This window comes from Dendropsophus ebraccatus, chromosome 1 (genome assembly GCF_027789765.1).
Source record: "Dendropsophus ebraccatus isolate aDenEbr1 chromosome 1, aDenEbr1.pat, whole genome shotgun sequence".
NCBI lineage: Eukaryota > Metazoa > Chordata > Amphibia > Anura > Hylidae > Dendropsophus > Dendropsophus ebraccatus.
The window spans coordinates 185,368,564-185,393,105 of record NC_091454.1 but is presented as its reverse complement, the minus strand read 5'-3'; the positions used below and the strand labels follow the sequence as shown (position 1 = coordinate 185,393,105).

The 24,542-nt window shown below is 43.3% G+C and overlaps 1 protein-coding gene across 2 annotated transcripts in view; it reads right to left on the bottom strand.

The window, feature by feature from the left end:
* GOLM2 (golgi membrane protein 2) overlaps nt 1–24,542 on the bottom strand; it is a 39,937-nt gene that overhangs the window by 4,576 nt on the left and 10,819 nt on the right. Inside the window, exons 2-9 of one of the 2 annotated variants that reach the window (XM_069986612.1) lie at nt 19,853–19,907; nt 16,983–17,085; nt 16,819–16,903; nt 15,047–15,179; nt 12,926–13,006; nt 12,282–12,371; nt 8,279–8,404; nt 3,022–3,189 (exon numbers count right to left, since the gene is read on the bottom strand). In XM_069986612.1, coding sequence (XP_069842713.1) covers nt 3,022–3,189; nt 8,279–8,404; nt 12,282–12,371; nt 12,926–13,006; nt 15,047–15,179; nt 16,819–16,903; nt 16,983–17,085; nt 19,853–19,907 — 841 coding nt within the window. The remainder of the gene's footprint in view (nt 1–3,021; nt 3,190–8,278; nt 8,405–12,281; nt 12,372–12,925; nt 13,007–15,046; nt 15,180–16,818; nt 16,904–16,982; nt 17,086–19,852; nt 19,908–24,542) is intronic. The other variant, XM_069986620.1, reaches the window with a different exon arrangement.

Here is a 24,542-nt window from a genome sequence, read left to right as displayed (position 1 = left end):
CCCATCTTTCACATAGGGTGAATCTTTCGGGTGAATCTTTGAAAGACTGTTTACTCGAAGTGATCTGCGAATGTTTAGCGGACAACGGACGACGATTTGAGAACATGTTTATAGATCAAAATGAACGATTTTTCGCTCATCGCTTGATCGTTTGCTGTGTTTACACGGAACGATTATCGCTCAAATGTGATCGTTATAGCGAAAATTTTAATGATAATCGTTCCGTGTAAACCCAGCATAAAGGTCCTTTTCTCAGCTGCAATTGATCGCCGATCAACAAGATCGAAGATCTTCTAATCATCATGCACTGGCGGTACTTGAGCTGAACTACATACCTGGCACTAGAGATGAGCGAACCGGCCGAGGTTCGGGTTCGTATGAACCTGAATTCTCGGCTTCTGATTCCCGCTGTCTGCCCGCTCCGTGGAGAGGGTGCATACAGCCTGAGGACCGCCTGAAAAACTGGGATACAGCCATTTCTTTCAAATCAACTGGTGTCAGAAAGTTATATAGATTTGTAATTTACTTCTATTTAAAAATCTCAAGTCTTCCCATACTTATCAGCTGCTGTATGTCATGCAGGAAGTGTTTTTTATTTACATTCATAAACAGTGCTCTCTGCTGACATCTCTGGCTGAGTCAGGAACTGTGGAGAGCAGTAGCAAATCCCCATAGAAAACCTCTCCTGACTTGGCCAGAGATGTCAGCAGAGAGCACTGTTTCTGAATGTAAATAAGCAACACTTCCTGCAGGACATACAGCAGCTGATAAGTATGGGAAGACTAGAGATTTTTAAATAGAAGTAAATTACAAATCTATGTAAGTTTCTGACGCCAGTTGATTTAAAAGAAAATATTTTTCGTTGGACAACCCCATTAAGGTCCTTTTACATAAGACTATCTTTGGCGCTTGCTTGCAGCGCCTTTACACAGCACAACTCGAGCAACTGGGCCACACGAACAATCACTATCATTAGTGGGGCTTTTAAATACATTGCTATTGGCCACACATTCCCTGTTCACACAGGAAGATGTGTGGCTGGTAAACAATGATTTATAGGGCTGCTCAAGAGATGTGATCAGCCGACAAGCAGGTGTTTTCCAGTTTGTCGGCTGATCATTGACACTTTTATAGTGCGTTTACACAGAGAGATTTATCTGGCAGATTTTTCAAGCCAAAGCCAGGAACAGACTAGAAACAGAGAACAGGTCATAAAAGGAAAGATTAAGATTTCTCCTCTTCTCAAATCCATTTCTGGCTTTGGCTTTCAAAATCTGTCAGATAAATCGCTCTGTGTAAACGCACCATTACACAAGCTGATTGTTGGCCGAACGAGTGTTTCTAGAAACTGGCCTGTTTAAAATGGCCTTTAGGCTGGGTTCACACCACATTTTTGCAATCTATATTTTTTCATCCATTTTGCAAAAAACGGATGCATTTGTATTGTGATCTGTTTTTCCATCGACTTATTACAAAAAAAAAAAAAAAGAATCAAAACGCATTCATTTTTTTTTAACTTACACAAAAATGTACTTGACCTTATTTTTGTGTACATAAAAAAAAAAAAAAAAGATGCGTTTTGATCCTTTTTTTTTTTTTTTTTTTTTTTTTTTATATAATGAAAGTCAATAGAAAAACGGATCAAAACTGACGCACACAAATCCATGAGTTTTTTGCAAAAAGGGATGAAAAAAAAAATGGATTGCAAAAACGTAGTGTGAACCCAGCCTTGGCTCAAGAATTCTTACTGGAGCAATGGATACAACCTCCCAATACCCAGATATATCCATAATCCCACAGACAATGGATAGCTACAGAAAATGTTTCATGCAGGTTAATCTGTAATTGGAGAGAGAGATGTCCTGGTAGGGCCCATCATACACAGCTTTCAGATAAAGCTCAGAAATTAAGTCGGACCATTTCAAAATTAAAGGTAATGAATTTCCTAAAGGTGTCAGAAAGCCCCTTTAAGTGCATTGATACTGGACCACTAAGCGAGGTCCATATGGGTCTTAAAACCTCGGTCAACTTGTCTCTGGTCAAACTTAGGCACAACTTTTCACACACTTCATTAAAAGCCTTCTCACCTAATATCACGTAATACTCTTAGGGCCCTATTCCACCGGACGATTATCGTTCAGATTATCGTTAAATCGTTCGAATCTAAACGATAATCGTTCGGTTGAAATGCAGTTAACGATTAACGACCGAACGAGAAATCGTTGATCGCTTTATAAGACCTGGACCTATTTTTATCGTTGCTCGTTCGCAAAACGTTCGCAAATCGTTCGCATTGAATAAGACATCGTTCGGTCGTTCGCAATAGATACGAACGCAATAGCGAAGAAATACGGAAGAAGAAACGATCGCAATTACGATCATAAGTAACGATTATCGTTCCATGGAAATGAGTGAACGTTTTCAGGTCTTTCGCAATAGCAGTCGTTTGAGATCGTTAATCGTTAACGATTATGCTAACGATAATCGTCCGGTGGAATAGGGCCCATATTATACAATGGCAAATAACTATTATAGCATGCATGAGTGACACTGTAAACCACGGTTAGCTTCAAAGGCAGATACCCCATGTTGTTTATAATGAATACAAAGAAAGAGATGAAATGGCTGTAATACCACACACACACACCAGATGAAGCTTGTACACAAGCACAGGGCCGATGGCGGTGAGTAAATGCAACATATGGAGCTTATAAATGGTATGAAAACGTACAAGAAACATGCAGGCTAATGCTAAATGCGCAGAGCATCGCACCTCAATGTAAAACACACGTAGAAAGCCCGTGGTGGAGAAATCATGCACAGGAATCGGGCATGCAGAATGAAGCACAACACCCCACAGTCATCTAATGTCTCCAGCAATAAATGTATTGAAAGCCATTGCTGTGAAACGGTTATAAATAGCAGACACTCTCGGTGACTGGAGTCACGTGACTCAGATAATCCAGAGCTGGATTGTGAACAACATGGGGATAATTTGACGCAGGCAGAGCCCACGCTCACCTTGTACGTCTTCTTCTCCCCCATCACCATCCTCTTCCTCATTGTAGGCCAGCTCTGCCTGCTTGTCTGCCTCGTACTCACCCACGTTACCATCATCCCCGTTATAATCTGCCACCTTAGAACCATGTTGAGCATCTACAGGGGACTCATTCTCATCAAAAAACCGACCTGGGAAGTCGGGAGTGGGAAGGAGCAGAAAGGGATAGAAGAGCGGGAGAGAAGGAAGGAAAATGGAAGAAAATTAGGAAACATAAGTACAGACAGGACAGGACGTTTATTCCCAAGACAGAGTCATCTGAGGATTGCTATATGTGTCAGAGCAATGCAGACCGAGCCAGCAGGGTAGGAGATCAAGGATACCTCTTCATTTAATAGCGCGAGTTGTCTGATACAAGAGAGAAGGATACACCGTCTATTATAATAGTATTCACACAGTTGTATGGAATAAGACACAAAGAATCATAAAGAAGGATGCTGTAAATGACACAAAGTCAGAATCCATGTCCTGTAAAAAGCAACATCAATATCAAATGATACAGCAAAGATGTTAAGAATTGGCAGTGAGGGCTCTAGATGGGGCACATGCACCAACCCAGAATAATGGCCACATGGTGAATAAACAAGGGGATCATGCATTAATAGGGTGTTGTCATATGGACTAGTATAGAGAAAAAAGGGGAGGCTTGAAGGGGTTATCCAGACTCCAGGCGTTTTACATGGGCTGAGGATCGTGTATAGTGTTGCTAGAATAGACCTGTGTAAAAGTGACAGCGATCAGCAGAGGAAAGGGAAAACGTCCAATCCTAGGCTGATTAAGTCTTTTTGAACATATCTTCCTGTGTAAACAGGGTTATATGTGGCAGATATTGATAAAAGAAAACTGACAGCACAGATGTGTCTATTTGTGCTGTCAGTTTCCAGATCACAAGCAGCAGTGTATACTTACCAGCCATGCCGATTGAGATCCAGTCTCCGGTCCTCTGGCCGGTGCTGCATCTTCAGGCCGCCACTAGGCTTGAATATACAAGACGGCCGTGGGAAGACAGGAGAGCTGAATGCCAGATTGGAAGCAGTATGGATGGTAAGTATACACTGCTGCTTGTGATCTGGAACAGATTTACTGTATACAAATCTGTGCTGTCCGTTTCCTGGGCTGCATATGAATGATACAAGGATCATTAGTACAGCCCGGCCACCAGATTTGGTGTGCCATGTAAAGGCACTGTAAACGCAAGCCTGCTGATTGGTGTCCGTTTGCATCTGCCCACGGCCGACAAATCGGTGGGTGTAAAAGGAACCTTAAACAGACACTATCCTATCCAACCTCCTCTTCAAACAAGGGGCACAACAAGTCATGATCAGTGGAGGCCCCAGTGGCCCGACCCCCACCAATCAGACACTCATCGCTTATTCCTATCACTGCCTATATTTTGTGGGCAAACCCTTTTAAATAGGAGATCTTTTCTGGAGTCACAGAGCTTGTATAGCAGCTTCTTAAATGGGTATTACAATATATATTAACTTATTTATCAAGCAGTCTTACAATAGGAAAATTCTGTGTTGCCCATAGCAACCAATCACAGCTCAGCTTTTATTTTACCAGAGCTCATAAATATTTGAAAGCTGAGCTGTGATTGGTTGCTTTGGGAAACATTCTTAGGCCAAGAGGTTCATGTGTCCGTAGTAGTCCGCAATTGTATGGACCCATTCAGAGGTGATCCGTACGTGAACTGCGGTTCATACTATGGCTGGCCAGCATTTTATTTGCAGCACAGATAACTGTGCAACAACTGTGCAACACCTACGGACGTGTGAATGTACCCATACTGTAGGGCTGCTTGATAGGTTCCCTCTAGGTCTGGCTACCATTGGTAGCTCCCATAGAGAATTAATGAAGCAGTGGTGTGCAAATGGCATTAAAATAAATTAGTCGCCCCTTCTGGATTGCAATTGTAACATGATGGGTTCCTTACTATACATAAAATCCGTCCTCTAATGTTCGGGGAGTCTGCCCTCTGGGATGCCCACTGATCCAGTGCATGGAGATCACTTGCCTCCCAAACTAATGGAGCAGGGGTAAACTTGCACAGCCACTGCGCCATTCATATTCTATGGAGCTTTTATTTTATGGGGAATAGAAGTACTAAAGCAGGTCAGGAGAGAGAATAGAACTTCTTTAAGCTGTAACAAAAATGGACAAAGGGGGCCTAAATAATCAACTATCTGAAACAGGGGGTACCACTTGGTACCAACAAACACATAACATTGCAACAATACCCATGGGTATTGTTTCAAAGAACCCCTTTAAGCGACGTGACAGCTAGTGTCTGTGGACTAGGAAATGTGATGGACAGATAGTCTCATGCAGTTGGATAGTAAAGTATGAGAAGTAACACAAGGATAAGCCTTACAATCATTACAGTATACAGAAGGTTAATCTGAAACAGTGGAGTGAGCGAGGTTGGGGGTGGAGGGCAGAGATCAGCCAGAGACATGTCCTTCATCCCAGATATCAACAATTATTGGAGGTTTACAAAGGGCGATGGTCAGATGGACGTCCAGATAGTTATCATGTTAATCCGAGCTCTTTATATATAACCATCCTGGGAGAATAAGGCACAGTTCAGATTAACATGATGATAACTATAACTTGCTGTACAGTAGTGCTGCCACGTGAAAAGCTAGCTTTGAGTGTTGTTGCAAAACTGCTACCCCCATGATACCCTGACAGGTAAAGCAGTGGCACCAGGGAAATGTCTGGGAGGTGGTCTTCCTAGCTTCCTCAACCTAGCTAAGCTTAAAGGGATTGGCCATTTTACAGTAAAATTGTTCAGTATACAGTATTAATAGCTCCCTGTGTACCTCATAGAGCTAAAATCAGGCTCCCCTCCTCCAGGCTGTGCTGTCCTGCTCTGTGGTAATTCTGTCTATAAGATGGCCGACATGGAAGAGCATGTGACCATGCCCCGCCCCCCAGGGTCCACCATTGATCCTGTATATGTCTATGGAGGACATTGAAGGCGGGCATGGTCACATGCTCCTCCATGTCAACCCTCTTTCGGACAGACTCACCACAGCCTGGAGGAGGGGAGTCTGATTTTAGCTCTATGAGGTACACAGTGATCTGCTGTCAGTGAGTACACTTACTTATACTGTACACTGAACAATTTTACTATAAAGTGGACAACCCCTTTAATTGAAAGGTCTCTCCCTATACACAATGCTAATGGTGGGTTTACACAGAGATTTATCTTACAGATTTTGGAAGACAAAGCCAGGAATGGATCTGAAAGTCTTTCCTTTATGACCTGGTCCCTCTTTATAGTCTGTTCCTGGCTTTGGCTTCAAAAATCTGTCAGATAAATCTTTCTGTGTAAATGCACTATAAGAGTGACCTATCAAGCCGAGGAGACTGCATCCAGGGCACTTTCCCAATGCTATAGCTCCATTTAGAAGTACGTTTTCTCTAAAGCACCACGGCAATACGTAGACTCCCTTAACAAAATTTCAGTTTCAAGCACCAAATATACTAGCTTTTACTGCTAATAAGTGTTGCTTTTTGGTAGATTCACAGCAATCTAACATTTTCTCCATATAGGCCAATAACTTTACTTTAATGTCTTATAGCCCCCAGGACAGAATGTCCCATCATCGGCTGCACAAATACACTACTTGCCTACAACAAGGGTAAACATGGCATCAGTTTCCATCAATCTGCCATACTGATATTTGCAGCTGTAACTCCACACTTACATATATTATTTCCACATATGTAAATTATTAATGCAAAAAGGCAAAAGTTTAATTAACCAACTGAAAGCAAGTGTTACATAAGGAAGACCAGAATAAAACCGGGACGCCTTGAGCAGTGCAGGACTGGATGATGATATATACTGATCAGAATGAACAATAAATCCACCCAATATTGCATAGGTACTCCTTATGCTGCTGAAACAGCCCATCAAGGAATGGACCATGATGTCAGAAGCAAATCCTTTAAAGGGAACCAATCACTCAAAAAGATTGCTATAACACTATGCAGCCCTAACAATTCCAGGAAAACATAGATACAGCCTATGGCCTATAGCTTTATGTATGTTTTCCCAGACTCCCCAGGACTGAATCCAGCTTCTTCAGCCAATGGTATTCAAATGCCGAACAATCAGACTGTAGCATGCTCGAGTTGCCCTCATCTCTACTGATGAACTACATCCTATGGATGTGCATCCTATGGATGTGTATTTTGCCCAGAAAACCCCTTTAAGGCTTGTAAATTATTACGGATCAAACATGCTTCTCCAGCTCAACCCACGGATCTTTAATTGGACTGAGATCTGGGAAATTCAGAAGCCACATTAACACCTTTAACTATTCTATACAGTGCACTTCTGATGTTCACATGGCCATTGTATGGGCTTTCAGCAAACGGACATCGGTCAACATGGTCTGTAGCTAACAATCGGCAATGCACTGTGTGTTCTGACTCGCTCACCCATTTTTCCTGCTTCTAACACATCAACTCCAAGTACTGATGTTCATATACTATATATATTTACATCCCACACATTGACAGGTGCTATCGCCATGAGACAATCCAAGTCATTCCCTTCACCATCAGTGGTTTTAATGTTATGGCTGATCAGTATTCATCATACACCTTCCAATTGTTAATGTCTGGTACATTACTGCTTAAACTCTACATGAAATCGTGTTACTGCATTGTCATTTGGAATTACAAGAATTACTAAACTGGAAATGCAACCTTAATGTGATTGTGATTTTTTAATGTACTCATCTAAGGATAAAATATACAATCACACACAAAACAAATGTGTGAGAGGAGAGGGAAAGAGGATACATTTGACCCATTCACAAAACAGTCTCTATACAAACATGTTTACACTTGTAATACCAGATCAGACCACACAATGGCAGCACATCCCTCTGCTGTAACTAGTCAGATCTCTGCAGAAGTCAATAGTCTTTCCTATACTCTTAGGTTCTGCTCATATATTAGAGTTATCGTATAAAAGAGAACGAGCTTGCCAAAGGAGACAACGGTGAGAAATGACGATTATAAAACACCCAAACAGCAAACATGCCGGCAAGATAAAAATAACAAATGACACCGATGGCAATGAGATTTTTCCATGACACAATTTGTGGAGGCTTCATTTTATACTACTACTGCAGCCCCTATTTTTACGATTGTATTAGCGATAACCAAAAGATTTACTGAGCAATGCATCGTACTTACTCTGCTTTATATTAGGAAATATCATGGACTTGGGCTCTTTAAGTATTTGCTTCTGCCCAAAGTGCAAAGCGTTGTCTTCTATGGGGGACGCAGACTCCTTCCTGGCACCGGGGGGAAGGTACTTGGCTATGGTAGAAGTAAAAAGACAAAAATTAAAGCATTATCCTTTAAGAAAAACTGCTATTACTTTCATGCTGCCTAAACCACATGTCATCGAGGTGTTTCCCGGCCTGGCCAGCCCTGATTGATAGATGCCTCTTGTCTGGGTACAGGGGAGAGTTCTACTAATAAAAGCTTTGGCTGTCCAGGAATGATGGGAGTTGTAGTTTTGCAACAGCTGGATAGCCAAGGTTTCCTACCCCTGCTTTTGTCCCAAGAAAATGATAATTCTGGGGCATCTTAGATCTCTGTATACTGTACCTCTGTTATTCCTCCTGGAAATGTATACATTGACAAGGGGATGCTAACATTGCCAGAGCCCAGAGTGGCGATCCAGCGCTGGAGAGGAGAGTAAGTATTGTTTGTTATGTTCCCCCTATGCCCTGCCATTTAAAAAAAAAAAAAAAAAAAAAATCATGTGGCTGGACTTTAAGTAGATTTGCCACAAAAAAGTCCTATGTACAACTACCCCCAAAAGCGTTACAATGAATCCTTCAGCTTTATGAAACTCTAGTTTCCTAGTTCCTGTGCAGGAGTGACCACCGCACATCTGATCTGACCAGAAGCTACAAAAAGTAATAACACTATGCTACAATGTAAGAAGCCAGGGACTTGATCTAGTCAGATCACAGACGATACAGCTCCTGAGTGCCGACAACTGAGGAGATTGTAGTCACAATCCTAAAGTGCAGTAAAAGAGGTATTCCCATCTGGACATAAATGGCATATCCACTACAAGTGCACAATGTCCTAAGTGGACCCCACCTCTGGGACCTACACCTATCTTGAGGTCAAAGGCCTCGAACCCCCTTCAGCTGGCCAACAAAGGTGATATGGAACATCAATAAGATTTGCATTAAAGGAGAAGTCCGACAAAACATTTTATTAAAGTACAGTGGTGCCTTGGATTATGAGCATAATTTGTTCCAGGACCGTGCTTGTAATCCAAATCCACTCTTAAACCAAAGCAAATTTTCCCATAAGAAATCATAGAAATGCAGACAATTGGTTCCACACCCCAAAATAATGATTTATTATTCTGAATAACATGTAAAACTAATGAAACAAACATTCAGAGAGGATGGGAAACACAAGGGCGGACAGAGACTGCAGGGAGTATGAAGTAATGAGCAGGGCAGATGTGGGCACATACATGCAGCGCTCTCTGTCCGGGGAGAGAGGGGTTACAGCTATGGAGAGATTACCTCCACAGTCCTGTCCCCTGATGCAAGCCCCAGCCTGAAGTGGATCTGCTATGACTTAGAAGGTGAGGGAGACTTCCTGGGACAGAGTACAGGGTTGTAGACCTCGCTATGGAGACCATGCCCCTCCCCCACTCGCGCTCTCACCCAGTAAAGGAAGCTTTTAAACCAAAGCTACGCTTAAACCAAGTCACAATTTTAAAAAACTGAGCTCTTAAACCAAAACGCTCTACCAAGGTACGACTGTATTGTATTGCACCCCCAAATGTTATACAGATCCCCAATATACACATATTGTGGAAAATGCACATAAAGTGCTTTTTTCCCTGCACTTATTACTGCATCAAGGCTTCACTTCCTGGATAACATGGTGATGTCACGACCCGACTCCCAGAGCTGTGCGGGCTGTGGCTGCTGGAGAGGATGATGGCAGAGGGATGCTCACTGTCCTGTTTCCCCTGCCATCATCCTCTCCAGCAGCCACAGCCTGCACAGCTCTGGGAGTCGGGTCGGGACATCACCATTTTATCCAGGAAGTGAAGCCTTGATGTAGTAGTAAGTGCAGGGAAAAAAAGCACTTTGTGTGCATTTCCCGTAATAAGTGTATATTGGTGATTTGTATAACTTTTGGGGGGCAATACAATACTTTAATAAAAATTTCCGCTGGACTTCTCCTTTAAAAACATTGCACAGATAGAAGCGCTTTTTTCATGAATCCCACATTTTGCTCACAGTGTTAGGGTCTTATTAGACTAAGGGCCTATTCCACGGGAGTGATAATCGGCCCGATTCGGCCGATAATTGCTCGGTGGAATAGAGAAAACGATCAGCCGATGATCGTGTCATCGGCTGATCGTTTATTTGGGACCAGACCTAAAATCATCGGTCCCCCACTCTGCATAGCAATGTTGCAATAGCGATGCAGGGGGGGGGGGGGGGGGGGCGACCAACGATTTGAGAAGCAGCATACATTACCTGGCAGGACTTCTCCTCCGCTCCGTCTTCCTCCCCGGGTCCCGTGGCACAGCATCAGCAGCTCCGGAGCGGCCTGGCTGAGCTGTCAGACCGCTTAGCCAATCACTGGCCAGGACCACCGTGGCCAGTGATTGGCTGAGCTGTCTGACAGCTCAGACAGGCGGCACCGAAATTGATTCTGCGCCACGGGACCCGGGGAGGAAGACGGAGCAGAGGAGAAGTCCTGCCCGGTAAGGTATGGTGCAAGGGCTGCAAGGACATCGGTAATGATGTCCCTGCAGCCCTCGCTCAACGATCATCGGGCCGTGGAATAGGCCCAGTAAACGAACACCTATCTAGCAGATCGGCGCTCGTTTACATCGTTGATCGGGCCCCCATCAGCCCGTGACATAGGGCCCTACGAGTCCTACTAGACGAAAGCCCCTATTACACAGGGCGATGTAGAGGGGCTAACGAGCGCTGTCAGCGCTCACTTTCTCCTCGTTCCCCGCTCACTGCCGGTGCTGTTACTCACGCCAAAAGCGAGCGGGTGTAAAACAATGTAAAAACAGATGTAGGTCCCAAAGGTGGGACCTTCGGCTATCTGACATTTACTATAGATAGGCCATAAATGTCCAGACAGAAATATCCCTTTACATAGTCTTCATTTACAGACTGCACAGAAAGATCTTCACCATTTGATTCTGAATAGACTGTTCTATTTTAAGTACGTTTGTGTCTATATTATGCCTTTGGCAGTACATCAAATTTATCAAAATGGCGCATGGAACAGATTTACAAAAAAAAAAAAAAAAAAGGCGCATGAAATGCCATAAATTTGACACAACCGCGGAGACACACCATTTCACACAAATGACATGCCTTTGATGTTATTATGTAAGTGTGGGCTGGACAGGAGTGGCTTTTCACCTTTATTTAAAATGTCACAGTTGTTAAATGTGTTAAAAACAGAACTTTACTAACAGACGTAAGAAGAGTAAATTCCAGAGAAATTTGGTATTTTCTACATCAAAAGACAAACGTAAAACAATAATAAATTCCATTATCTCTAACGTCCGTCCTGTAATGTACTGCCTACAGCTTGAAGCCTAAAATCCACTATTATTTCCCCTCCAATTTTATCATTTATTCTAAAACATCACATATTTGCACAAAAGTGGATATGTAATATTATATGAAGCCATTCCATTGTAAGGCATGAACGGCTGGAAATTGCTAGCTTCTGGTTCAAAACAGGGGGTAGTATTCTATGACACATAGCATATTAGGATATCTAAAAAATCTCAAGTCTTACCATACTTATCAGCTGCTGTATGTCATGCAGGAAATGTTTTCTTTTCAGTCTGACACAGTGCTTTCTGCTGATATCCCCATATAAAACCTCTCCTGCTCTGGACAGTTCCTGTCTCGGCCAGAGATGTTAGCAGAGAGCACTGTGTCAGACTGAAAAGAAAACATTTCCTGCATGACATACAGCAGCTGATAAGTATGGAAAGACTTGAGATTTTTTAATAGCAGAAAATTACAAATCTATATAACTTTCTAACAATAGTTGATTTGAAAGAAAATAGAGCTGGGCAACCCCTTTAAACATAGACTTCCACTCTAAGCAGCCACACTCCTGTCAGCACAGTTCCCTGGTACCAAAGGGAGTAAAAATCACCTACCTTGTACATTTGAATCTGGCTGCAAAGAAGGTTGTTTCTCTGATTCTCCGATTTCATTTGCCAGAACACCAAAGTCCACCTTCTTCTCACCTACATAAGACATACATCAATTAAAAACTATAAAATCTTACACACAAAATACTGTATTCGCTTCATAAAAAACGCACTTTATTTCCACCACAAAAAGCATCTTATTAAAGTGAATAAAGTGCCTTTTTTGTTGCACTGGGCCGTTTTTGGGCAGGAGAAGGCAATTAATAATGCGCCAAGCCTCCCACTGCCTCTTGAGGGGTTACATGGGCCATCAGGGTTTTGACATAATTTAAAGGGTTTTTCCAGGCAATTGACTTGGTGGAGTGCACATGCCTGGCGTCATCAGCTGTTCAGTGCCGCACTTCATGGTGAACTTCATTCATTATGCAGCGGTAGGGAGCTGTAACTGCAGCTCAGCTCCTATTCACGTGAATGGGACCTGAGCTGCAGTTACACATGTCCACCGCTACATAGTGAACAGAGACAAAGTCTGTTTACTGTGTAAAGTGGCGCCAAACCGCTTTTTTCTATTTACCTCCTATAAAACCTAGGTGCATCTTAACATCAGGTGTGTACATCCCACCACCCTGTTATATTCTCTTTAGACTTACCAGTGGGCGCTGCGTCTGGTTTCACCGGCTCACTGTCTTCTATTTCTGGCATTCCTGCATCCCCTCCAACTTTGGCAGCATCTAAGATGGAACAATCCAAATCATACCATACAGATTTCTGCAACCTTAATATACAGACCAGGCATTGAGACATTCAGGGGCACCGAATCTCGACTACGCTTAGAAATCTCAGAGAGTGAAAGGAGTGGTTGCACACAGGGGCAGAACTACCAGTGTAGTATCAGGGGCCCAAGCCACCTGCCAGGCCTGGTGTGTAGGGTCCCCTTTTTAGCTGTATACGCTTCCTTTAGATACATTTGCAGCCTGAAGATGTGATGGGCTAAAGGGCAATATCAAGAGTTCCTATCAGTCTTGTAACCTGTAGGCAGCTTTGTGCTGCCTAAAGAAGGCCGTTCTACCTTATGTACCAGCACATGACAACGTCACCTAACAAGCCATTCAATGTGTGACCCCAAAGATGGTACTATTACTATTAAAGGAGAAGTCTGGGCATCTAATAAATTTGTCAAACTTCAGAGGCAGGAAGGAACATAAACTATACCAACTCACCTCTCCCCGTGCCTCTCTAGTGCGGGACCTCCTGCAGAGCCAACGTCATGATCTGGTTGATGCACTGGTCGCTCAGCTAGTCAGTGTCTGGGATGGGACACCACTACAGTCACTGACTGTCTGAGCGGGCTGTCCATCAGCCAGGACAGGCATTTTCACCCGAGTCATGACCCGAATCATCACCTGAGTCATTCACCCGAATCATCAAAAATCTGGAGAAAATGCCTTCCAACAGGGGTCCTGGAGCCGGTCACACGGTGCATCGCAGGCACTGTGAGAGGTAAGCAATAATTCATTGTTATGTTCTCCCCTGCCTGCTTCCTGTTAGATTTTTTAAATGTCCAGACTTCTCCTTTAAGGACATCAAGCGGGACCATATTCTTGTTTGGGGAACTATAAATGGGAAGTGCTGTTTGGGGGCAGCTTCCTCCGCCGGTTGTGCTGGCTGGGTTTTGGTGTGGCATTTTTGGGTCTGGTCCTGCGGCATGGGGGTTGCAGGGCCGTTCCATGGCCTCCCTTCCCTGACTGTGCACGCCTGCGGGGGTGGTGGTCGCTGACTGGCACAGTGTGGACTTAGTGTAGGGACCCATGTGTATCAGATACCTGGACGCGGTACATGGGGCAGTATGGCTTGATCAATTCACATACAGAATTCTGATGTTTTTTATGCAGCCGAGAGGTACTAGTATCAGCCATAGGTGTGAGGTGCAGCACTCTTTTTCTTCCCCAAACCATAAATGGGAAGTTTATGTAGGTAGGAAAGATGCTAGAAACGTGATGATCCTAAAAGTATTTGGCAGATTCTGCCGAGACAAGACTGGGCAAGTAGAAGTCATCATGGCATTGTGGACCAGATGGGCGGGGGGCATTTGACATCTTTTCTCATTGTCGGGGACTTGCTGATGCTCCAGTCCTCCCCTACCCTGTGGATAGGGAATAACTTTTAATGTTGGGAAAACCCTTATAAAAGGGTAACTGAACAATTGCTTATTTTTTCTAGGCCTGTGCTGTTGGAAAATTAAATATTTGGGGGGGGAGATTTATCAAACATGGTGTAAAGTGAAACTGGCTCAGTTGCCCCTAGCAACCAATCAGATTCCACCTTTCATTCCTCACAGACTCTTTGGAAAATGAAAAGTGGAATCTGATTGGTTGCCGGGGGCAACTGAGCCAGTTTCACTTTACAGCATGTTTGATAAATCTCCTCCTTGGTGTAGGATTCCCTGAAAGATTACAAGTACCGATTCCAGAAGGAGGACGCACAGTGATCCACTTATTGCTGGTGGATGGGAAAGGATTATCTGGCACTCAGCATGCAATGTACACAGTTTCTGCATGGGCCTCAGCCACTGTACCATTGAGCAGCATGCAGAACAAACTAAACCCCAAAAAGCAGACCTGATGGGAGATATTCAGTGGAGGTACATTTTAGCATCTTCACTTATTACATATGAACATCCTGGTAATCATATATAAAAATGCAAAGTAAAACAAATGTAAAACAAACAAACATATAAGTCAGAAACAGAGTAGGTGCCAAAAATATATTACCCCTTTCAAAATGCAGGCGGTTACTTGAAGGGTCTTCCACACGTTCCTCTTTGGCTATGGTGGCTATGGTGTGCATCTTGTTGTCGGCTCCAGAGTCACTGGCTGCCACATTGCTGGGCTTGTCTACCTCCTCCTACAAGGGATGACAGAAGGTTTAGTCTGCACAGTGGTCCTGGCACGTCACATGAGGCTGTTCTAAACAAAACTGAAAACAATCCCGTCCCAAATACATTCACACTAATCTCCAGGTGAATCTAAAGCCATGTTTTAGCCAAACTATTGTGTAATCCTTGGCTGTTCTTAATATAATAATATAAGGTTAAGGCCATCAGAATAGGGATGGCGATGGAAGGGAAAAGGAGGGCTAACAATTGGGTTTCAGACTCCAATAAATCCGCACTTGGTATCTCCCGCCTCTATGTCACGTGATGAGACCAGACTCATAATATAAGTCTATGGGGCGGTTTTTGTCTCAGACACAGTGAGGAGAGAAGCACCTCCCACACCCTGACCAATACGGGGTCAAAGAGTTTTCCTGTTCTGTCTGTGGTGATAAGAGGAGGCTGCTGTAAAGTGATCTGTACAGCATTAGATGACACCAATATATAGAAGACATCAGTATAAAACAATAGAAGCTTCCTGTGGAACGTGCAATAATGTTTTGCATTCATCTCAAGGGGACTGGTCCGGTCTATTGTAGTCTATGTTAATCAGGCTTGCTGTAAAGCATGTCACTAAAGCAATTTTTTTTCCATTTATGTCATTATATGGCTAAGATGTTTATTCCTTCCATCATTTCAGCAGGCGGTAACACCAGTTATGTTAAATATTTTTTTGTTGGATACATGGGAAGTGAGATGACTGACATGACTGCCTCTATTTTTCCCAAGGAGCCCCGCTACATATCTTCATCCCATTTAAATGGGCTGTACAGTATTTTACGAGATCATAACAAGTGTTGTTTGCTGACAGAGTCTAGAGACGGCCAACGAGAGGAGAAGCCTGTCATATGATCACTTGTTTAGCCAACAACATTCTTCCCCCAACAGCCCTATAAACATGCCTGTGTATGTCAATGGGAAGTGTCTAGCATCCAGATCATGTTCCAGCAAGTGTATAGAAATTCAACTTTCTTTCTTTGTGGGAAAGATTTGGCTATCCAATGTCATTGCAAGATAGAAATACCCTTAAAGTGTCACTGTCGTTTAATTTTTTTGTTTGTTTGTTTGTTGCAGAAATCAATAGTCCAGGCGATTTTAAGCAACTTTGTAATTGGGTTTATTAGGCAAATATGCCATTATCTCCATTCAAATTGACTTTCCCCAGGCCCCCCCCCTCTCTCATTCACTGCTCATTATCAGAAAATCTCGACTGTTTTACATCAGGCCCTGTGTAACCTATTGAGAGGGGAGGAGGGAGATTAGTCACCAGCAGAGAACAAAGTATTACACAGTGGGACCTGTGTGAAAGCTGCTGACGTAAGAGGAGATAGCCTTGTGATGTAGCTGTAAATTAACTCTTTGTTATCCTGTTTTGGTGCCTCATCGTCCTCCACCCCTCACCTCTTCAAAGAAAACCATGAAGACAGGGGGGAGAGCTTCAGACTGCTTTTTCATGATAAAAATGCATTTTTCGGCTAATAAACCCAATTACAACGTTTCTTAAAATCGCCTGTGCTATTCATTTCTGCAAAAAAAATTTAAACGACAGTGACACTTTAAAAACCAATAACACTTGCTAGACAACGTCTAATTTCATGGTAATCGGCCCACCTTTTCTTTGTCTGCCTGCTGGAGCCTCTTTATACTCTCTTCATATTCGCGCTTCTGGTCGGCCAGCTGCTTTGCGCACTGTTGACTAACAAGGAATATCATAGAATTAGTGGTCTAGTAACTGTATAGGTCACCACGTAGCAGCACATAAGGATTGCCCCCACCTCTCTTCCTTCAGCGCCTTCTGAAGCTGGGTGTTGTTGTTCTTGTAATCGTGTAGCTGATCCTCCTGCCGCATAAATTCTTGCCGCAGCTCATGTAACTGTTCTGTAAAGGCAGGAACAGGTTATACAGGGAGTAATATATACAGATGACTGATCTAGATGTATGTAATATACTAAAGCGTATGCAAGATAAGGCTTTGTATTAGATTATATCGTACCATAAACATATTTTGCTATGGGCGGGACAAGTTTCTTATGGAAATGAATTCTAATTTTGGAAAAATATTAACAATGCATTTCTGCACTGACCTACATGAGAAATTCCTGCTTGATGCTGTAACAATAGACGTAATAGCTTGAGATTTTTCAGACACGTCTGACATATTTTTGGATGTACTGAGCAGATTTGCAAGGGTCTAAAACTATCCAGTACATAGACGCTGAGGTTACAGCCTGCCATAAAAATTACATCTATCAAGGCTGTCCAACGCTATCTTCTATGGGCTGCCCAGACGATCTAGCGATCACCCAGGTAGCCCTCCAGCAGCTCCCTGCGACGACCCCCCCCCACACACACACACACACACACACACACACACACACTTACCCGCTTGCTGTCGGTGCGTGTAATAGCGCTGGCAGCAAGCGGGGAACGAGGACCAAGTAAGCGCTGGCCTGACAGGTCAGTGCTCGCTTGCCACCTCTAATCACCCCGTGTAATAGGGGCTTTAGTCATTTAAAAAGAGAGGATGGGATACAAAGCATGTGTTTTAGGGTCCTATTACATGGCCCAATAATAAACAGGAAACGAGCGCCGATATGCTGATCTGACAGCGTTCCCTGGCATCCTCGGAGGCCTTCCTTGCTGTGTTCAGCTCTGCCTCTGCTCCGATCTTTGCAGTGACAGGCCGCCGGCCGCTTGGACAATCACTGGCCTGTCACTGTAAAGACAGCAGAGCTGCACACAGCGTTCCCTCCGAGGCCGCCCGAGAACGCAGTAAGGTGAGTTATTATTTTATACAACATGGAGAGAAAGGAGCGGCTGCACATCACACCTATGGCTCATACTGATGCCGCTAGGCTATTTTTAAAAACAAACGCCAGGATGTTGGCGATATGGTGGTACACGGGGCAATATGGTTTGATCAAATTATATACCAACATCCTGGCGTTTGTTTTTAAAAATAGCCTAGTGGCATTAGTATCAGCCACAGGTGGGATGTGCAGCCGCTCCTCTCTCTCCATGTCGTATTTAATATTATGTTACACTATAATCAGTCATCGGCTGCGCATCGCTATTACTCATAGCGGTGTGCCGTCTGCGCCCAATGATTTTAGGGCTGTACCTAAAGAAACGATCAGCCGATGATCGTTGTCATCAGCTGATCGTTCTCTTTATTACACAAAGAGATAATCGGCCTGATTCAGCCAATTATCGCCCTCACTCATGGTGAGCTATTCATTTTCAATGACCATTGTGTAATGTTTCTTTCTCCTTTGGTGGAACTGATCAAGAATACAACTAAACAGACAACCAAAGGTTCAAATTCAGGCGCACAATTTATTCGCTCTAAAAATTCGCATTTCTACTCTTGGCAAAAAAAAATTTTGGACATATGAAGCTAACTCGAAAACAATATTCCTGCAGTGCAATTTGATTCGTCCCGGCTCAGCTGCATCGATACATTTTAAACCCCAACTATTATTACAGCTGGGTGGTGAGATCCCAGTGTGACATACCCCAGTAAATTACCCATTTTCTTGTGTAGAGAAGAGTTTTGAGTGTCTGACTTCCTGTGAACTACATCATCACCAGATCATCAGATCTCAGACCCCTTTACTTCCCTCCAAGCTCTACCTAGTTTATCCCTCTGTATGGCCGTACACGGCATGCTACTAATAACTAGTTATGCAACTCTCCTGACTCACATCGCCTGTCTGTGCTGTGTTCTAGTTGTTGTAGTGTGTCATATGAGATTCTTGTGTGTCATATGACATTTCAAAGGAATACACTGATATTCTATAGTGTAATTTAGGGGACAAAAGTTCTTTGTCACTGATCTGTCACCGACAATGGTCCACCCACACTGCACAGCTAGAGGTATCAGCCTCATTGCAGTCAATATGTCGCAGAGATCTGGATCCCTGTTACCTAGCTGAAAACAGTCTGTCTGATTCTGAGATTAGGTAGCGAGAACAGCAATCACTCAGAGGCAGCAGTGCATAGCATGCACATTGTTAAGTGCCTTTTACATTACGATTATCAGCCAGATGTGTTGCTAGAAATGCTCCTTCAGCCAATAATCGGCCTGTGTAAAAGGCAAATGCCCGATCCTCGGCTAATGGTGTCTTTAGAGTAGGTTTCAATTTATTGTCATCGGATGTGTATCTTTCTGTGTAAACAGAAATTGACAGCACAGATATGTAAATATCTTGGCTGTCAGTTTTAAGATCACAAGAAGTGTATACTTACCATCAGTGCTGCTTGTGATCTGGCATCAGACTCTCCCATCCTCCGGACGCTGCTGTATCTTCAGGCTGCCGCCAGAATGACTGACAGATGGAGGAGGCCTGAAGATACAGGACGGAAGAGCCAGTACAGCAAGTAGTACAGAAGGTAAGTATGCACGGCTTGTAATCTGGAAACTGAAAGCACGGATATATACATATCTGTGCTGTCAGTTTCCATGGCTGCACGAACAATACAAGGATCGTTAGTGCAGCCCGGACACTTGATTTGTCGTTCCGTGTAAAGGCCTGCGGCCGACAAATCTTTAAATGTAAAAGAAACCTTAGTGTTCTGTAATCCCACGCTATATGGAGAGAAAGACATTCATACGGCAGTGTCAGGGCTTGCAAACATCTCTTACCCTTCAGACGAGTGATGTCTGCCATCTGGAGTGACACGTTGGCCAGCAGCTTCTCCTATAAAACAAACAAGGTTCACACAATGATACTGTAATTAACCATTGTAAATGCACAAAGCTCCTACAGAATGGCCACAGCTCGCTCATTAATTCTCTTGTAAAATGTGGGGAAACACAGGAACATACAATGGCATATTACTGACAATTGTGTACATTCAGTAGCTGCATAATAAGACTGTGCAGATTAGGGGAGTAGACACACTAAAATCTTGCTCCATCAGCAGCGTAACACCCTTGTGTAACACTATCTACTCTGTAAACAGCAGCTTACACCTTCTCTGTCCGGTCAGAACACATGAACACCCATGAATGGAGGGATCTGGTACTGTGACCCCTTTACAGTCTTTCCCTACACAGGGGTGTCCTACTGCGGGGGAACAGCTGTTCAGCTCTAGTAAAGTGAATAGAGCCAGCTGCAGTTTCCTCTACAGCCAGGAATACAACAGGGAACACGTTTGGTAGGGTTTGGCCGGGGTTTTACATCAGGGAACTCCCCAGCATATATCTCCACCATACAGCTACCATTAATGCCACTTAGTACTACATTTTGCTCGATGTTGTAGTACAACAAGTCTCTTCTATGCCATCCAGCAGAAAAACCATAATGGCACTTTTTTTGGCTCCCGTCAAGCATCAAGTGTCTATGGATACATATATTATATGCTCCAAATTTCCCAAAGTATACAACAAACGGACATGGAGACTATACAGTACAATCAGCATAAAAGAATATATCCTCCTAGTTTATGGCATGTGATCATTGAAAGTTGTATCCTCATCCCATCAGTAGCATAGAACAGAACATTCTTTCCAATTGGGCTCCAATTTAAGAAGACAAGAGTCCATCAGGTTCAACCTACAGAAACCCTACTGTGTTGATCCAGAGGAAGACGAACTTCCCCCCTCCCCCCCCCCCCCCCCCCAATGAGGCAGATGACAATTGTCCCATCACAGGGAGAAAATTCCTTTGTGGCCCCAATGGCAACCAGAATAATCCCTGAATCACCGGAAACCTAATGCCCATAACTCGTAATATTATTTTGTTCAAGAAAAGCATCCAGGCCTCCCTTCACCTTATTTAATGAATTGGCCATGACAACATTATGTGGCAGAGAGTTCCATAGTCTCAATGCTCGTACAGTAAAGAATCCGTGTCTGTGCTGATGGTGAAATCTTCTTTCCTCTAGACGTAAAGGATGCCCCCTTGTCATGGTTACAGACCTGGGAGTAAAAAGACCACTACAAAGATCTCTGTACTGTCCATCATATATCTGTACATTGTGATCAGATCGCCCCTAAGATGTCTTTTTTCTAGCGTAAATAACCTCAAGCGTGATAACCTGTCCTGGTACTGTAACCCACCCATTCCCTTAATGACTTTTGTTGCCCTCCTCTGCACCCGCTCCAGATCAGCTGTGTCCTTCTTATATACCGGTGCCCAAAACTGTACACAGTATTCCATATGTGGTCTGACCAGTGATTTATAAAGAGGCAAAACTATGTTCTCATCTTTAGCATCTATACCTCTTGATGCATCCCATTATTTTATTAGCCTTGGCAGCTGCTGCCTGGCACTGATCACTAAAGTTGAGTTTACTGTCCACCAATACCCCCAGGTCCTTTTCGGAAGAAGTTTTACCCAGTGTTTTATTATTTAGCACATAACTGTACTTATTATTTCTACGGCCCAAATGCATAACCTTACATTTATCCAAATTTATCAAATTATACTTCATTTGCCATAAACCGCTACCTGTAACCAACCTGGGACCAGACAAGTTAAAATGCTGCCGCTTTGACCAACCCTCTGCATCTCATATGTATGGCCCACTTTATTTTCGTGGGAAAACCCTTGTAACAGTGAATAGTATCAGGGGATTTGGAGCTCTGTAAAGAAATAACCAGTTCAGGCGTCTCAAATGGCCCGCTACAATACTGGATTGGGGTAGAATTACTTCCCTCATTTAGTGTCCAACAAAGGCCATTAAGTTATAGCTATTACTAGTCTATTCATGTGGACGCCTCATATATGTTGGTTAGGTGTGCAAACCATACACAGCCATTGTCCGATCTCAGCTCAAGTACAATGGGAGAGATTTATCAAACATGGTGTAAAGTGAAACTGGCTCAGTTGCCCCTAGCAACCAATCAGATTCCACCTTTCATTCCTCACAGACTCTTTGGAAAATGAAAGGTGGAATCTGATTGGTTGCTAGGGTCAACTAAGCCAGTTTCACTTTACACCACGTTTGATAAATCTCCCCAATGAGTCTTTCGTAAAAAAAATACTCACCTTTAGACTTTGTTGTCCCGTGTTGTGTACGCCAATAAAACTGCAAAGTCTTACTCGGTCACCAGGTTTACTCAAAGTCTACTCTGATATCTTTATTATTCCTCTTCTCTTATCAAGAGGCGTGTAATGTAGAAATACTTATCTAAATCCATCAGTCCAATTTGTTTCCTTCTGTACTAGTACAAGATAAGGAGGGAAGCACTTCTGGAAGTTACTGAACACCAATAAGAGTATCGCAGGTCTTGTGAAGAAATTATACCCTTAAAGGGGTATTGCAATTGTGAAGAATGAGTGCCCTTAAAGGGGTTCTACTGGACTTTTATGGGCTATCCATGTTTCCTTAAAAGTCAGACCCCTAGCAATCATAGTGAAAAGGGTGCAGCACTGGGAATATGTATTACAATAAAACACCCGTCCCTATCTGTAGCTGACAGAGCCAATGGTCTTTGGAAAAGTTAATACGCTATCAAATATATTACGTTACATTATAAGAAATAAGCAGGAAAACTGCACAGAAAGGCAAATCTACAACTCCCTTAATCTACTTAGTGTGCAGCTGGGAGAAGCGAGATTAGGGATGAGAAGAGTGCGTCCAGGGGATCAGCTGCAAGTCATGAACTATTGATGTATGCATTAATATCATAGGGAAAGAAAAATTGCTCTTGAGCAGTGTAACTACAGCATGTGGCTACGTCGTGGGCTCAGCAATCTCTGCTACATCCACCGCTAGGAGCTGCATAAATCTCACGCCATAACATGATTTTAAGGGATTTTTTTTCTGACCACTATGGTTGTGTTCTAACACACTGACAAGCTTCAAGAAGGAGTCCCAGGGGGGCTCAGCAAGTAAGCCAACAGCTGGCTGCTCTGGTTACATGAGGTGGCGGCAGACAGCACATCACAAAAAGCAGTAAATTTTAAGTGTATTAAATATTTTATTATTTTGAGAGTGCACAAATATAGTCTTAGGGATTGGAAATTCTCTTTTTTCTTGACAAACCAACAATAACTGAAGAACATTGGTACAGAGAGGCTAGGTGACTTCAAGGGGTTGTCTGGTTTACTACAACCAGTCTATTGGGGAATTTTATGTAATAAAGGGGGATTTATATTTAACCCCTTAAGGACGGGGCCCATTTTCGTTTTCGGTTTTTCCTCCTTGTGTTTAAAAGGTCATAGCACTTGCATTTTTCCACCTAGAAACCCACATGACCCCTTATTTTTTCCGTCACTAATTGTACTTTGCAATTACAGGCTGAATTTTTGCATAAAGTACACTGCGAAACCAGAAAAAAATTCAAAGTGTGGTGAAATTGAAAAAAAAAAAGCATTTCTTTTATTTGGGGGAAATGTGTTTTTACGCCATTCGCCCTGGGGTAAAACTGACTTGTTATGCATGTTCCTCAAGTTGTTACAATTAAAACGATATATAACATGTATAACTTATATTGTATCTGATGGCCTGTAAAAAATTAAAACCGTTGTTAACCAATATACGTTCCTTAAAATCGCTCCATTCCCAGGCTTATAGCGCTTTTATCCTTTGGTCTATGGGGCTGTGTCAGGTGTCATTTTTTGCGCCATGATGTGTTCTTTCTATGGGTACCTTGATTGCCCATATACGTCTTTTTGATCGCTTTTTATTACATTTTTTCTGGATTTGATGCGACCAAAAATGCGCAATTTTGCACTTTGGGATTTTTTTGCGCTGACGCCGTTTACCGTACGAGATCAGGAATGTGATTAATTAATAGTTTGGGCGATTACGCACGCGGCGATAGCAAACATGTTTATTTATTTATTTATTTGTTTACTTTTATTTAAAACCTGGGAAAAGGGGGGTGATTCAGACTTTTATTAGGGGAGGGGGCTTTTTACTATAAACAACACTTTTTTTTTTTTTTACACATATACTAGAAGCCCCCCTGGGGGACTTCTAGTATATACACTTGGATCTCTCATTGAGATCTCTGCAGCATAGATATGCTGCAGAGATCCATGAGATCGGCACTCGTTTGCTTTCGGCTGCTGCAGCCGAAAACGAACGAGTGCCGAGCCGAGGACGGCGCCATCTTGGACGCGTCCCCGGCCGGCATCAGTAACGGAGATCGCTCCTCCGGGACAAGGTCCCGGAGGAGCGATCTCCCCCACTAGACACCAGGGAAACGTTGCCTCCGGTAATCGGAGGCAGCTGTCAACTTTGACAGCTGCCTCCGATTAGCTAATTAGCGGGCACGGCGATCAGACCGTGCCCGCTAATAGCAGCGGTCCCGGGCTACTCGCGGCACCCGGGATCGCGGCACCCGCGCGGCCCCGCTTTGAAGTGCAAGTGAGGACATA